At 51.8% G+C, this 15,491-nt stretch overlaps 5 protein-coding genes across 5 annotated transcripts; 2 read left to right on the forward strand and 3 right to left on the reverse strand.

Annotated features, from left to right (window-relative positions):
* Positions 1-842: 842 nt before the first annotated feature.
* On the reverse strand, positions 843-1,796 carry LTHEOB_15 (uncharacterized protein; the record flags this gene model as incomplete). The annotated part of the gene is made up of 1 exon (XM_035510207.1): positions 843-1,796. One exon carries the CDS (start codon positions 1,794-1,796, stop codon positions 843-845), a length of 954 nt encoding a protein of 317 aa, XP_035372017.1.
* Positions 1,797-5,000: 3,204 nt separating this feature from the next.
* Positions 5,001-5,944, forward strand: LTHEOB_16 (uncharacterized protein; the record flags this gene model as incomplete). The annotated part of the gene is made up of 2 exons (XM_035510318.1): positions 5,001-5,045; positions 5,108-5,944. The coding sequence occupies 2 exons, from the start codon at positions 5,001-5,003 to the stop codon at positions 5,942-5,944; spliced, it is 882 nt and encodes a 293-aa protein (XP_035372018.1).
* Positions 5,945-6,229: 285 nt separating this feature from the next.
* LTHEOB_17 (Thiopurine s-methyltransferase) lies at positions 6,230-7,893 on the reverse strand (the record flags this gene model as incomplete). The annotated part of the gene is made up of 2 exons (XM_035510429.1): positions 6,230-7,201; positions 7,459-7,893. The coding sequence occupies 2 exons, from the start codon at positions 7,891-7,893 to the stop codon at positions 6,230-6,232; spliced, it is 1,407 nt and encodes a 468-aa protein (XP_035372019.1).
* A 634-nt stretch (positions 7,894-8,527) lies between these two features.
* Positions 8,528-10,321, reverse strand: LTHEOB_18 (Cytochrome p450 protein; the record flags this gene model as incomplete). Its single annotated transcript, XM_035510540.1, has 7 exons — positions 8,528-8,687; positions 8,741-8,907; positions 8,977-9,733; positions 9,789-9,813; positions 9,865-10,077; positions 10,135-10,195; positions 10,247-10,321. 7 exons carry the CDS (start codon positions 10,319-10,321, stop codon positions 8,528-8,530), a joined length of 1,458 nt encoding a protein of 485 aa, XP_035372020.1.
* A 2,208-nt stretch (positions 10,322-12,529) lies between these two features.
* LTHEOB_19 (ABC-type fe3+ transport system protein) lies at positions 12,530-13,769 on the forward strand (the record flags this gene model as incomplete). Its single annotated transcript, XM_035510651.1, has 4 exons — positions 12,530-12,669; positions 12,718-12,823; positions 12,877-13,199; positions 13,277-13,769. 4 exons carry the CDS (start codon positions 12,530-12,532, stop codon positions 13,767-13,769), a joined length of 1,062 nt encoding a protein of 353 aa, XP_035372021.1.
* Positions 13,770-15,491: the final 1,722 nt, after the last annotated feature.

The following is a 15,491-nucleotide window of genomic DNA, read 5'->3' on the forward strand; positions in this document are numbered from 1 at the left end:
AACGACTTCGTGACATTCTCTACTGATTACCTTTATGAGCTCTCGCACCTGTTATACGAGACACGAATCGCCACCATCTAAATATTAAAACGTGGTGGATAAAAAATTTTAAAACTAGGCGCTAGAACACAAGCCGTAAACCGGTCCCTGAGCGCTAGCGTTGGAACGGCCCGCAGCCAGGCAGCCAAGAAGCCACAGTGCGTCGTAAGCGGCTGAATCCTCTTACGGAAAAGGCGGTAGTCCCGAGGTTCCCTACCATCGGGATTTCGGGTTGGTGGGCCGATCCGCCATCCAAGACCCTCTTTGTGGTAAGTAGGCAAGTTTCCGCGTCCTTGGCATCCAGGGTCCCGCACCCCGTTTTGTTGCAAATGGCGCCATGATCTACCGGACACTTCTGCTCTGCTTGTGGCACGGCGTGTCAAGGCTTACCGCTTCTCGAGCACAAATCTCGATATGTAAAGGTGATCGCTGCCAATCAGGCACTATAACGCCGAGGCTTAGATCTTGCTACCACAGAAAACACCCCACCGCGAGAACGGATCATGCATGGAGGCCTAGACTCTGAAACTTGTCCAATTGCAGTAACCGGTCCAGAACATGCCAATATCTTGGACCCACCATTATTATGCTTGCTTATCTCGCTGTAATTTTTCCCTTACGTCAAGCTAAACGGCCTCGCCTCCGTTACTAACCCGTTGATCACGATCTAGCATGTTCTGTCAGCCCGCAAGGCTCGCGTCAGCTGTGGGCACGTTCAAACTGCAAGCCACCCGCAATCCTTTAAAACGGCACGGCCTGAGCCGGGAACGGCATCCTTCCGTCCCACGGCCGCCGCCATGACGCTATCCCGCCTGCGCCAGAACGCTCTTAAGCTCTGCCTGCAGGAAGCCTTGCAGTAGAGAAGAGGAGTGGGCGTTAGCGCAGCCGCCACGACCCCCGTCTCGCATCGTCTCCCGCAGCTGCTCGACCATTCGCCGGAGTCGCCGGAGCTCCACGACCACCACTTGCCGCATCAACAGTAGTCCATCCTCGCCTACGATCCTATAGGATCCGACCCGAATCTCCGGGATCTGGACGCCGCTTCCGTTCCTTACCGATGCGCCGCACGTGCACAGCGCCTGGCGATACGCGGTGACCACCTTCTGGGCCAAGAAGCATATCAGCAGCAGGTCTGACTCCTGGTGACGGCCACGGCAGACGAGAAACCGCGCCAACACCGCCATTGCGGCATTTGCGTGACGCAGCACATGGTCGAGCGCCGTAACAACGCGGCCGCCTTGCAGCAGCGCTGCCATGGCGTCGGCGGCGTCCTCGCTACACTGACAAGCTGCGCCATCGTCTCGCAGAAACAAGCCTCCCTCGCTTTCGCATCCGGGAAGAAGTGGTCCACGGCGCCCACGGCCAGGCGGCGATCTGGGCAGCGGCGGCGGCAGCAGAGCCTCCTCTGCCGCAGCCGTAGCCGACGGCGGCTGCAGGCTCCTCCCGCTCCGCTCGTCCGGGGGGCTGACGCAGATCGGGGTCTGGATGATATCGATGTTGAACCATTCGAGCGGGAGCGTCGCGTATTCGCTTGTCGAACCTGAAGCGTCCGTTGTCGGAGGAGGGTTGGTGGCCGCGGCGAGCAGCCGCTCATGCGGTGTAGCAGTAGTAGTGGCGGATGTGGCGGAGGGGGTGGGTCGATACCAGCAGTTCGCGTCGATGCCCATGGAGCTGTCTCCGCTTGTTGGGGGCGTGCCGATCGAGAAGGCCAGACCACCTCCATGGGGAATCGTGGGACTGCTGAGGCTGCCCAACATGGTGCTGGCTGACTCTGGAGTGATGGGCTCGTGCTTGGAACTTGGGGGCGCCCCGCTGGCACGCGTCGAGTTCTTCCGTCGTCGGCGAATGCCGCAGCTGGATGCCGATGGTCGCCGGCCGAGTGGTAGCGGTGGATGGCGGGTGCAATCGCTGCCGCGGCGGATGCACCGGAGGCAGGACGAGCTCGTTGGAGGCTCGAATGCGCATCGAACCTTGGCCTGGCGGCATTGGTCACAGGAATTGCGAAGAAAAACTCTAGTCATGACTGCGAGCAGATCTTTGGTTGGCCTTACAGCATCGTGTTGCACGTTCTGTAATAAATATCAGTTGCTTGGAGGACCGGAGTAAATACTTTTGAATCTAACATTCCATCGAGAAATTGAGATCGTTCTTGTACGAGGCCTAACGTTTCGATAGTTCTCCTAATCAAATAAGGGAAATGTATATTTCTGAGGTGCTTTTAAGCTCGACGGCTTATTGATGTAAGCATAAATCTCTTAAAGTAATTTAGAAACATGGGTCTGGAACAACGACATTGTAGTGTTTCGGCCTCCACGATGCAACGATGTAGACTACCACGTTTGACGGTCTGGAAGGCCTAGTAGTTGACCAGAAGGGAGACATTACCATCTCTTTTACTGACCCCTACAAGCCATCCCTGCAATTTTTTGGGGAGTGCTGTTGAGCTAATTAACAGGGTTCGGCTCGGTTAGGTGTCTGTGCTGACCCGATCGTCAGCCCGATCAGCGACAACGCCACGCCGGCATTGACGTTGGCAAGACAGCACATTATTGCCCAGCCGTGGCAGTGTCATGACCGTCTTCGGGCGCGGATATGACAGCAAGCCGCGGTGCACAGGCGTTCGAAGCTTGACTCGACCTCGCGCGTAGCACTCGATAAGGACGAACACTGGCATCTCTACCCGAAGATAGAGAATCGCAGGCCAATTTAGCCTAAATCCATGCTGAAGATGCTGCACACTTTCACACACCCGCTAATCGGCAATACCTGACAAGGTAATATTCAGCTATAAAAAACGACGCGATGGATTATTTGGACTTGTGAAACGACTATAGACGAAGATAGATTTCAATTTGTAGAAATAAATATTCGAAGCAACGTGGCAGAAATAAGATGAGCTTAACCAGCAACCAATAGAATGGAGAATTGCTACAATTTTGTTTCTTTGGCGCCATGAAGCAATTTTTCTGGCCAATTCGTGTCCAAACGCTAACGAAGCACCTGAACTGAAACCCGAGTCCTACTTTGCCAGATGATCTTCCAAACTCATAGAAAGTGTCGTCAAAGTGAGTGATAGATTTGTGGCTGGACTGAATGGAAAAACAGATAGATCGCAAACATAGAGGTCGCCGAAGCCCTTCATTTGTAGGTCCTGATTCAACACTCCCCGCCTGAATGATTTGGATTGGGTGATATTGCCTTCGTAAATATACTTTTTGCCACGACTCCTGGCATCTGAGCAATGCGTTGTTTCACCGCACTTGGCTTTCGGGATGCCTTAAGCCCTTGGCGAGGGATGCACGAATCGCCATCTCCGTCCGAGGGCCTGTTATTACTCTCTATGCGCATGGCGCTAACTTTGGGAGCAACTGACTCAAAGCGCTGAAGAATAGGCATATCATGGTCCGTTGTAGACCCATAGTTTTTGGTGAATCGAAACGCTGTGCGTATGCGTTGGGATAGGTTGCGCAGATTGGTCTTAAATTCTTGGCTACCATCGAGTCGCTGGCACGAAATCTTCACCGTTGAGTCCTTCTCATTCTTGCAATCCATTCACCCGGAATCGTTCAATTCAGTGTCAAATTCGAGCATGATGTTGTGACAGTTGGCCGGAGGTCTTTCCTTGCCTTTCTGAAGCCCTGAACTATTGGCCAAATTGGGAGAGAAGAACCTTTCAGCATGCATGCAGACAATCAGTAAAATTTGATTGACGTGGACTGGGACATAGCAGGATATCTGCCCAGGTTCAAGATCCTGTTTTTATCAGTCTTGAATAGAGCTTTTCCAATATCTTGGCGTCTATATTCTATGGTCGTTCAACCCCTTCGATGGCAGGACAGTCTAGCCTATCTGAATGGTTGCCTTGGCGTGTGATGGCGGCTGCATTGACTGTGCCGGCGCAAAGAATGATACTCTTCTCTCAAATGTTAATTCATGCCTGTCGGCGGGCTTGAGAACCAGATTCAAACCGTTTCTATCCTCGATCTCGAGTTTGAAGGCTGGAACATCCACGAATAATTTTTAGATTCAAGTCCATAATGGAGGAGGCAGTCCTACCGAGTGTTTCTGTAGATTTGATCGTATATTATCCGACGTTTCCTCGTGCACAGAAACTTTAAAGCAACGATGTGAATAATTGCAGAGGAGGTTCGGTTCAATGGTACGCCGTTCCGTGTTCCAGAGCCCTGCTTCCCGGGTATATTTTAAATTGTCCCATCTGCCATCGTTCTTTCTTTCTGACCATAAATCGGATTTTAGATCTTACGCTATTATAATTGGAAACTGTCACGTTCCGATATGGTTTTCAGGCGTCGAATCGGCATCATGCATTTATATATCATTGATGAACAGTATAATGGGCACAGGTACCAAAGCATTAGGGCCTCCAAGATAAGAAAAACGATGGTAATGCGCAGGAGGTAAGAGGGCCCACCATTCCAGGCGTGAAGATGCCCACCTCATCCATAAACGGGTAAGTGATTTGGCAGGAAGTGGAAGACCAATACCAGCTTAGGAGGTCCCTGAAATGACCTTCCAGGACAGCGAGCGAGCTTCAAGCATGTCGTAGGCGACCGAACGAGAATATACGGCAACCGACCTTCTTGTATCTCTCCATTCGTGTTGTCAAATATCTCCAGGGGTAGTCCAAATATACCTGCTTCGCTGCATTGAGTCTGCCACATGGTAAGATCAGCTACCTGTGTGGTGGCTGACTGACCAGTACGCCTTTGACATTGTTTTTTCCAATGGTAGTCAGCACTGCAAATACCGCCGACACCATCTATTGGCTGCCGAAGTGAACCTAAATTCAAAGCATAATGCGGGGTGGGAATTCTTCTCATTGCCATTGGCTCGGACCGAGGCATCTCGTTGTTGATTAATCTCAATACAGTCTTACTATTTAGCCGACTCTTTGACGCCTTCGGTTAGGCACTATTGAATTCGTTCTAAAGCCTGCCAACATGTTGAACTGTCCTATTGTCGATGTCTGGGCCAACCCCACTGGTGTAAGTAGCGTCAATGCCCAGAGCCATTGGTGATGGTTTATACCTCATACCTCAACTTCCAGAACCCCATACCAGAAATCGCCCGTCTCTTCGCCTACAGCCATGCAAATCCCGACTACACTCGCCGCCAACTCACCCCCGACGAGCTCATCGCCTTGATGGACGACGCCGGCGTGGCGCAGATCTGCCTTGCCGCGTGGCACCGCCCCGGCCAGACCATCTTCTCCAACGCCGCCGTCGCCGAGTACACGCGCGCGTATCCAACCCGCATCTTCGGCCTCGCCTCGGTCGACCTCCTCGGCGACCTAGTCGCCGCCGTCAGAGAGCTCGACCACTACGTCACCACCGAGGGCTTCAAGGGCCTACGCATCGTCCCCTGGCTGTGGAACCTGCCGCCGAACGATAAGCACTATTTGCCGCTGTACGTCAAGTGTATCGAACTCGATGTTCCATTTTGCACGCAGATTGGACATACCGGCCCGCTATGCCCGAGCGAGGTCGGTCGGCCGATTCCGTATGTGGACGAGGTCGCGCTCGCGTTTCCGCGGTTGAAGATCGTGTGTGGGCATTTGGGATACCCGTGGACGGCCGAGGCGGTGGCGGTCGCGTGGAAGCATGAGAATGTCTATCTTGATACGAGTGCTTGGTCGCCTAAGTTCTACCCCCCGGAGTTTCTGACGTTTGCGAATACGACGGGGAGAAAGAAGGTCATGTTTGGGACTAACTTTCCGCAGTTGGAATGGAAGGAGTGTGTTGAGCGCGTTGGTACGCATCTCATAGAGGGGGAGGGCGGGTTGAGAAAGGAGGTTGTAGCAGACTTTATGGGCGGCAATGCGAGAAGGGTATTCAAGTTGCCAGATGTTGGCGTTAGTGGGGTGAAGTCGAAAGCTCTACTATAATCGAATACCACTTTGGCACGCGTATGAAGACACTGCGCGGCGCCATTTATGACATTATTGATAGCGGTAAAAGCACCTCCAGCAGTATGAAAACCAGCGAAGCCTGCATCGTTGCCAAACCACTTACGAGTGCATGGCCAAGATCGATGAATGCGGTAACAAAACGGTTCGTACATTGCTACCCAATGCAGATTGAGTCGTGATCCAGGAAATGTCATTTGCACAGCCGCCTTCTACTATTCTAGCCAGCGAATTGAAAGTTAAAGACTGCCCCTCGGTTTTGCTTCAATATCGCCCGTTGAACAAAGCCATATAGGGATATCCTCGGCCCTCCAGCTCACGTATCGTGCCTTGGCACTTCCTGATTCCTTTCCGAGCTTGCTGCCGATGTTGCCGTCGTTGCTCCTGCTCCTGCTGCTGCTGCTGCTGCTGCTGCTGCTGGAATTCTTGGGTCCTGTTGGCCACGAATTGGTATGCCTCATGCGCAATCTTGACCAGGAAACCCGCCGCGCTCACACCGTAGAAACCTGCTCCGGGTTGCAGGAGGTATGGCACGCTCTGGAGGATCCGCTGTGCCATGCGGAGAATGTTGGCGCTGCTGGCAAGAGGGTTACTCAGAGGACAGGCGGAGGAAGAAGTTGAGACTGGCAGGAAATTTAGGTCGAGAAGTTCCGTAGAACTTCTCTCCTCTGTCAGTTTTGATTCAGGGTCGAGAGTTACGGTGGCTGCAGTATAGTGGGAAGATCTAGCGCATGTGGAGATTAGGTTGTCAAGCGTAAGAAGAGACATGAGGATGACGACGCGGAATGACCAGATGTTGGTCAGGACATTGGCCGTCAGGATTGTGGGGAACCAGATGTCGCCTTCGTCATCACCCAAGGTGGCTTCCACCGCCTCTTTGGCTGCACGTTGAGATGTCTGTCGCGAAGGAGACATGGCGGAGAATGGTGTGCAGTGCTGCCTGTGCTGCCAGTAGAGCGGTGCGGCGCGGCTATGGCGGACATGGAAGCCTTGGGTCCATTTCTCTAACGCTGCAAAGACGGCAACGAATTGCTCGCGGAGGTCTTGGGCGGCACGTATATCAACATCGCTTGGAGTAGCTTTGATGATGTCGAGCTTCTCGAGTAATGCAGTGGCGGGGGCAACAACGCCGAGAAGTTGCTGCATTTCGTTCGGTCGGTGGACGGAGAATGGTACCGTTTGCCATTTCTCGTACGCTACGAATACGCTTTTCCGAGAAAGAATCCCTTGGTAGATCTGCAGCAGAGATTAGATGCAACTTCGCTTCAACATTACGCAACATAAGTTTCTGCCACTTACCAACATGGATCTGCACGGAAGAAAGACGGTATGATTCACGCCGGATACGAAGTGTTCTGGACCCGACATACGCAGCAACTCCGCTACCCCGCTTCCGTGCATCATCCATGCGGTTGGGAAGGTCGGACAGAGTAGCTATACACAATGTTGGTCATTCCTTTTGGGGCCGTGCTTAGAATGTCAGCTTTACTTACCTCAGTCATGGTTAAGCACAGGATCGCTATCCAGAATTCAGGTGTGGGAGGCCTTTTTGATTCCTGTAGCCCCTTTGCGACGAGTTGCAATGCGGAAATGTGGAGATCGAGTCTTATGTCCTGTAACACATTCTTCCGAGACCCTCTGCTCAGAATTGTGGCGCCAAGAGCCGTCAAAGCAGCATGAACAACAGGCTCCTGCGCCGCCGAGGGAGGAAGTTCGAGAAACCTGTCAACCCACATGCCACAGACGCAGTCCTGAGGAGCGTAAGATATGTACGGTGATGAGAGTAACGTCGAGTCCGGCGCATACTCTTTGGCGAGCACGTGTAATACAACTTCCCATGTCAATTGCGGGGCGCGCTTCGGCAACAGGCTCTCCGAGATATCCGAGCCGCCTGGTGAGGCGTCTCGCTTCGGAGTCGGGTGGATCATCCGCTGGGAGTGGCGGAATGGCTTGGAGATCCCGTTACTAGCCGGTCCGTGGCTGACGAAGATCAAATCATGCTGGTACCCCGCACATTTGTGCCCTCTGAGGACGCACTGAGAGCAGGCCGGCCGCTTGCCATCACACTTGAAGTTCGGATCAGCTCATCTATGTATTGATCCAAATACGAATCGTTTGCAACATACTGCTAGCTTGCGGGACCGGCAAGTGTGGCAGACGGTCGTCTGACGAATCTTCATTTTCGATCCTTTGTCGGATTAGCCTGTTCTTGGGAGTGTCAGACTACCAAAGTCAAGTTTGTGGTTAGCCAGCGCCCTTTAGCATGCTGGTGGAAGATGGCAGGTGGCTCGACGATGCTCTCCTGGAGAATTGGTTGTAGGGCTCGTGCGCACACTCGTGACCTCTTGGCGAATAATGCTACCGTGAGCGGTTAGTGCAGCCAAGTGATGAGTGTTTCAAATTCCTTGTTTGTACTAGGCTCGAACTGGCTTCCGAGCGTCCTCGGTTTTGGAAAGGTTTACCCGTCTACAAAAATAAGTAGCTTCGCAATCCGAGCTTAGCAATGTTCTAGCTCGGAAAATAGCGCAATTACAGGAATTGAGTACAAGATGCATGAACAAGTCACTTTCGTTCAACCTTCTTTGCGTTGATCCAGAGTGGAGGCTTGTCCCACAACGACCACACCTTCTGATCCGTCCACTCCCTGCTCTCAGAACAAATAGACAGGTCAAAGTGCCAGAGGACCTTTGAAAATATAAGACGCATTTCGTGGTACGCGAGACTATGTCTTGATCAGCACTCAGCAATACTCGCTTCTGTGATTCTTGAACGTACTTTTTGCCAATGCAGTTACGAGGGCCATACAAAAATGGCTGTAGGACCTCTTTCTTATCGTCATCATAACCGGTTCCTGGTAGCCACCGCTCTGGGACAAAGGAGTCAGGGTCCTTAAAGTTAGACGCAGAATGATACGCAACATATTGAGGGACGCCAATCCGAGTCTGGGAGTTGTTGATGTCAGCTTTGCACCACATCCAGACTTCACTGTAATCAGGAATAGAGTAACATACCTTGGCGGGAACCCATTCGCCGCATATGACATTACCACCTTCGGGAACTTCGCGCAACATGGCCGTCGGAACTGGAGGATAAGTCCTGAAACCCTCGTCGAAGCATGCAGATAGATATTTCAAGCGCGGCAACACTTCCAGGTTGAGCTGGTCCTCCGGAAGGGATCTTACTTCCTCCACCGCCCGTTGGAGCTTGTCAGGATTCGTCAAGAGAGAGTAGGTGAGTCCGCTTAGAAGAGTCGCAGTGGTCTCTGTACCCGCAATCATGAAGATCATACCGTTCGCATGCATCTCGTCCAGGTTGAGTACCCCCTCATTCTTGTGCAGCACCAGGTTCCAGATATCGGCCTGGTCGGCGCCCTTTTCAAGCCGCCGGTCGACACGGTCTGAGGAGTACTTGTAGTGCTCGTCTTCGCCCTTGGAGATGGAAGCTGGGAGGACGATGTCCATGATGCGGCGGAGGATTGGGTAGTCGAGAGATAGCCGGCCGAACTCGATGGCCTTGACGCTCCGGAAGATAGCAGATACCCAGGGGGAGTACTCTGACTTGTCAAGGAGGCCAAGAGTCTCCCCAAACGTAAGCTCCCCCATGATATCGAACGTGGTGCAGTTGTAAAGCTTGACGATATCCAGGCGCACCTCGGGATCGTTTTTGATGGCTGTATGGATATTTCCGATGAGCTTGTCGACGCTTCTCATGATCAAGGACTCTTGGAGTTTCAAAGCTCTCTCCGAGAACGCGTTTGAAAAGATTTTTCTGTGCCGATAAAATGAGCTTCGAGATGCTTGGTGGGTTCATTATTCAGTCATACCGCACTTCGCCATGCCTTTGATCATCTGGCTCGGAAACAATGGAGTACACTCCAGTTTTCTCCCTGCGATACGTACGGGAATCCTTTGGGTTTGCTTTGTGGCCAGCCGTGCGATGCCCGTAGATGTCTCTCCAGGCTTCAGGATTGATGTAGCTAAGCCTATCTGGAGAAATGCGCACAACATCTCCGTATTTCTCATGGAGGGACTTTAACCAAATCATGCTGTTCCCAGACAGTGTGTTGTACCAGTATGGGACAACGCTTGCAGCAGCCAACTTCGGGCCCGGAACTGAATCGTATGTTAGCAGTGTAGGGTGAATAGAGACACGATGTAGAGCAGACTAACATTTTTTCAGTGGCGAGAACAGAATATTGTAGAATACTGTGGCAATAAAGCTGGCAAGGAGCTGCATGCATGTCAGTTCATCCCTTCGTGACGGTGTTATTATTGCTCTTACGAATGCTGCAGCTGCGCTACAACAGCGCATCACGCCAAAGTCTTTGAGAGAGTTCAATATTGTGGATGTTTCCATGATGACTGGTGGCTTTTTGCTGCCGAAGATGAGCGTATGCCTGGAGACCATGAAGTGGGAGAGCCCTTTTTAAACGGTCAAGTGTCGTTTCACCACTGTACTTCATCAAGCGCCATCCCTTCCAACCGGCAGTCAAATTCGCAATTCCGTTCGTTTTCGAGATCCGGTGGAGCCGGCTTTCAACCGGCACTGATCTTTCCGAGCCGAAAGTTTCCTTTTCTAGTAAGATTAATCGCCAAGACCCGCGCAAGAACGTGACGAGTCTCAAGCTTAATCTACGAGAATAAGGGCAACATCACGCATTATTTTAGCGTCGTCGACCTTTTTCGCACCACAAACGGCTGTTAAGCGGACTCTATATGCACCATTCTAGCTAACTGGCGAGTGCAAATCCCCGGTATGGAACGGGCTAGCTTAGTAGCAGCGCGTCTTACTCTAAGGCTGAGATGATGTTAAGTGGTAGCTTTCATACAATTTTAAGCCGTAGTTATTTATACATTTACGCTTACATTCAGTATCGAGAATTATGCCGTTTATGTCACGACCTTGCCATGCATGTGTGTGGCTGGTGGCGTGGCTGGTGCCAGCCAGCGCAGCGATCTGAGGCGGTGGCCAGCCGGCTATCTGCCTTGGCAAGCTGCCTTGTATTTGTACGCTTGAGGCCAGCTCATGGCCGTATTGGAAACCAAGTAACAGCGGCTCGTGACACTTAAAAGATAACAGACCGTGTTCGAGTATAGATAGAATTAATTTCACTGGCAAAATAAGCATCGATAAGCCCGCCAAGCATGGTTTACTAAGAGGCCAACGGCTTACTGATTGCTTATTCCGTTTGCTTGGCTTGCTCCTTTACTGATATTTCTACAGCATTATTCTTTTCCGACGAGTAGCATGTTACTACAACTCGCCGCATCTACCAATTTTCATCTTTTCGAAGTTCTCAAATGTGAAGCCCGAAAGCGCTTCGGCAATCAGCCGATAAATTTCAATTCGAACATGCAGGGGACAGTCGACCGTAGGGCACAGACTTGAAATTACAAATGACGATTGAGGCGATGTCAGTAGGTTTTCTCCGCATACCCACCACGCTTGGACCACACGAAGCAGGCCCCCCATTTTCAAGTTTTTACCATTAATGTTTGAGTTGTAGTCACTCTCGCCGCATGCGCTCGCTTAGTCAAATGCATGGCGCCTAAGCATGTCAAGCCTGACGTTGCGCAGCCACGTAGGTACTCGATGTAAGTGCGGCAGTCAGGCGGTGATGTGATCGCAAGCGGCGCCTCGCCGTCGCTCGCAGAGCTCCTCGATGCAGTCCAGTCTAAGGTGGTTGATGGGAAGCTGTCCTTTCACAGCACAAACCACCACACGCAACTGTGCGCGCGCCGCCTTGGCTGGTCTAGGCCTTCAGCCCACCGGAACGTTGGTCCAAGCAGCGACCACGTCACACCAGCGTTGGCGTTGTTAAGGAGCACATTGCCCAGCGGTAGCAGTATCGTACTCGTGTCCGTTAAAAGGTCGGTCATGCGAAGGGACGTCTAAGTCTTCTTCGAGCTGGAGATTAATTAAGTCTATGAGGACCTAGATATAGAGTCATGCGCATCTTCTATAAATCTCGTCTTATTAAAATGATTGATTTATAAGTCCAACCAATTGCAATAAAGATAATGGAAAACGTAACTGTGTATTCTCGGCGTCTTGTCGGTCTTGCGTGCTTGGCTTGGTCGTTTATCCAGACGTTTCTCGGATAATCGGGAGACTGCGGCGGAATTCCGTAGCTTACTAAAGTCTGTTGAAACACTCACCATTGGCAAATTACTCCATATGGACTAGTAAAAGGCGTGACGGACGTCCAGCTGCCTATTTTGAATTGTTTCCTCCGCAGCATGATTCACACAGGGGCTGCTCTAAGAGTTCACGTTAGACGAAGCTATATCATCATGGCGCAAGCATCTTCTGTTTTGGATCTCTGTTTCCTATTGCAGTGCTATTCCAGCTGTGCTCGGACCTCCCTAAGCTACCAGCATCGTGGGCTGCCTAAGGAAACGGTATCAGCTTGATCACCCGCGCTCGGCTCATCTCACACCAAGTAGGAAATCCAGCGGAAAAGACCGCAGCACATTGATTTTTTTGTGGGAACCGATGGCCAGTATATATATGTGACAATGAGGATGTTTACAGCAACAGAGGTACACCAATTCCTTAGGCACAATGGTCTCAGCAAAGCTTCTTGCACTTCTGGCGGGCGCCACTGCCGCCTTGGCTCAAGTCGAGGTTGAAACACGTACGCTCGATGAGATCCATGAAGCAGCCCTGAAGGAGGGTGGCGTTGTCACCTGCTGGCATGGAGGGTAAGCTTACTGAACTAAAGGCATGGCAGTTTGCTAACTCCCTCCCAGAGATGAAAAGAACAGCAGGGATAGCCTTAAGGCGGCATTCGAGAAACGTTTCCCCGGAATGACTCTCAACGTCACTGTTGACCTCTCCAAGTACCATGATGGAAACGTAAGACACTTCAATCCGGGATGAATCTGCTGCAGCTAACATCTGAAATTCAGCTCGACCAGCAAATCCAAGACAAGGGCGTCTACGTAGACAGCGTTATCCTCCAAACCCTTCACGATTACCCGCGCTGGAAGGAGGATGGATCCATTCTACAGTACAAACCTCTGGGTTGGGATCAGGTCTACGACGAATTCAAAGACCCCGACGGATACTACAGTGGACTGTTCGTCATCGCTTGGTCGAACGTGTGGAACACAGCCAAAACCGACGTTTCCATCAAGGAATACGCCGACTTCCTGCAGCCGGAGCTCAAGGACAAGATCGTCCTCACCTACCCCAACGACGACGACGCAGTCCTGTACGCCTTCGACCTGATGTGCGTTATCTCCCCCCTCCAACTTCCCCCCCTCCCAGCCACTCCCCTCGCTAACACGAAATCCCAACCCCCCACAGCCTCCAAAACGTCGGCTACGCCTGGTTCGACTCGCTCCTCGCCCAGAACCCGCGCTGGGTCCGCGGCACGCGCACGCCCTCGACCATCGTCGGCGACAACTCGACGCAGTGGGCCGCCACCTTCACCAGCTCGCGCGGCCTCAACGCCGCCGCGCCCTTCGCCGTGTCGTTCCCCGAGACGTCCGCGCCGTTCGTGTCGTGGCCGCAGACGGGCGCTATTCTCAAGGACGCGCCGCACCCGGAGAGCGCGAAGCTGCTGCACTCGTTTATACTGTCTGAGGAGTGGCAGACCGCGTCGGGCGGCTGGAGCGCGCGGAAGGATCTTTCGCCCCAGCCCGCTGCGTATCCGGATATCTTTGATATGCCGGGGACGAATGTGACGGCGTTTGGCGCGTGGATGGCGGATCGCGCGAATGTGGAGAGGGTGCGGTTTTGGTTTGAGAGTAAGATTGGGACGGCGCAGGGACTCAGCCCGTTGGAGGATAACCTATAGTGGTCGTGCAGAGTATGCATTTATTTCAGAATGAAGTGGTCCCATTACTATTCTAGTACTATATTTGGTGCTACTATTGTGGCGACTTCTGCATGATCAGGCGTGTAGCAGTCACGGTCTATGAGATACAAGTGGCGTAAATCGGTGTCAATGTTTGGCATTACACCGATATGCAGGCTAGTATAATTCGATCTACGGTGAATTCCCTTGCAGGGCTATAATGTGCGACTTTGGTGAAAAGTTGAACGGAAGATGCAAGGGCCGGTGTAACAAGTCTACAACTTGTGTATCGCTTTCAGCTCTAAACAGCGTCTGCCTTGCCTAAATATAGCGTAGCCCATGCTACCTTCTTGTCTCGAACGTGAACATCACGCCACATTGACTTGAGCTGATTGCATATGTAGTGCTACAAGCCGTGTAAAATTACCCAGTGCCACTGGCGACTATAAGTGTGAGCTGTTGCACCTAGTAGAAGCAAAACAACCCGTTTCTCAAAATTTTCCTGACTTTGAAGAAAGCAAGACTCAACTCACCACCACGCGTACTTGCAATATGAGTACTACATCTAAGGCTCGAGCTAGTCCTTTATATCATTCTCAAGATGATCCCTCAATGCAAAGTAACGCAGGCTCCGAAGTGGCAGGCCAGCTGGAACAGCTTTTGCAGTCAGACACACACAGTTCCATCAGGTGCGAATTTTCAGACCATTAAGTACATTTGAAAGTACTAACACTTTACTCAAGAATGTTGCCCTGTCATTCCAAGTCCCAGCCGTCCGTAGCAAAGCGCGCTGAAGGGCTACTGCGAGCTTTTCTACGGAGCTTACAGCTGCTATCACTCACATCCTTGAATCCTTGGAAGACAAGTCAGGAGATGCCGAAAATTGCTTTCAGTCGACGGCGATCGGTGGCCATTGTCCGGTCTAGTGTCCACGTTGTTCCTCTGTTATCTGCAGTCCTCCTGATCTCGGTCAATCTTGCCACCTGGTATCCGAGGAAAGCGCCATCGATGCCCGCATTGCAATTCACGGCTAAGGCCATTGAGTTGTTCACACAGGCCTCTATTGCACACCTTGTGTTGTTCCACATACGGCATCAAGCTCTGGGACAAAAAGCGATCCCGTTCGGTGCCCTCTTCGCAGGCCTTCAAACGACCAGTATCAGTTACTTGTGGTCCCTTGAGTTCATCGGAACACTGTCAGCAAACTGGTGCTCGCGTTGCAGAAGATGCAAATTTGCCTTGTTCATTGGCCTCAACGTTATACTTGCTGCTAGCGTCGGTCCGTCAATCGCCATTGCGCTGATTCCGCGAAAACAACCATTTCCATTCGGAACAGTTTCAGTATGGTTCCAAGGCTCAGAAGACGATTTATTTCCCCTCCATTTGAACAAGAGCCATGTTCCCAGCTCTTGCTTCGCTACATCCGGAGCGAACTCAGGTACTGCCGCTTATCTGGAGTGTCCATGGCGCGCGATACCAACAGTTCTTGAAATGGTGAAGACTGGGTCTGCTATCGGACTTCCCGGCATCGCTGGATCCATGTTCAACGGGGATATCCGACCGCTTCAAATTACGAGAGAAGATTATGGTGACGTCAGCAGGTACATACCTCTTACACTGGGGCCAGAAAAGACAGAGTCTATATTCTTATACTTTCTCATCGGACGATGGAACGAAGGCTTTCGGGTATCAACTGCAACTACAAAGGGCCTGGTTCAAGCA

This window comes from Lasiodiplodia theobromae, assembly GCF_012971845.1.
Source record: "Lasiodiplodia theobromae strain AM2As chromosome Unknown scaffold_1, whole genome shotgun sequence".
Lineage (NCBI taxonomy): Eukaryota > Fungi > Ascomycota > Dothideomycetes > Botryosphaeriales > Botryosphaeriaceae > Lasiodiplodia > Lasiodiplodia theobromae.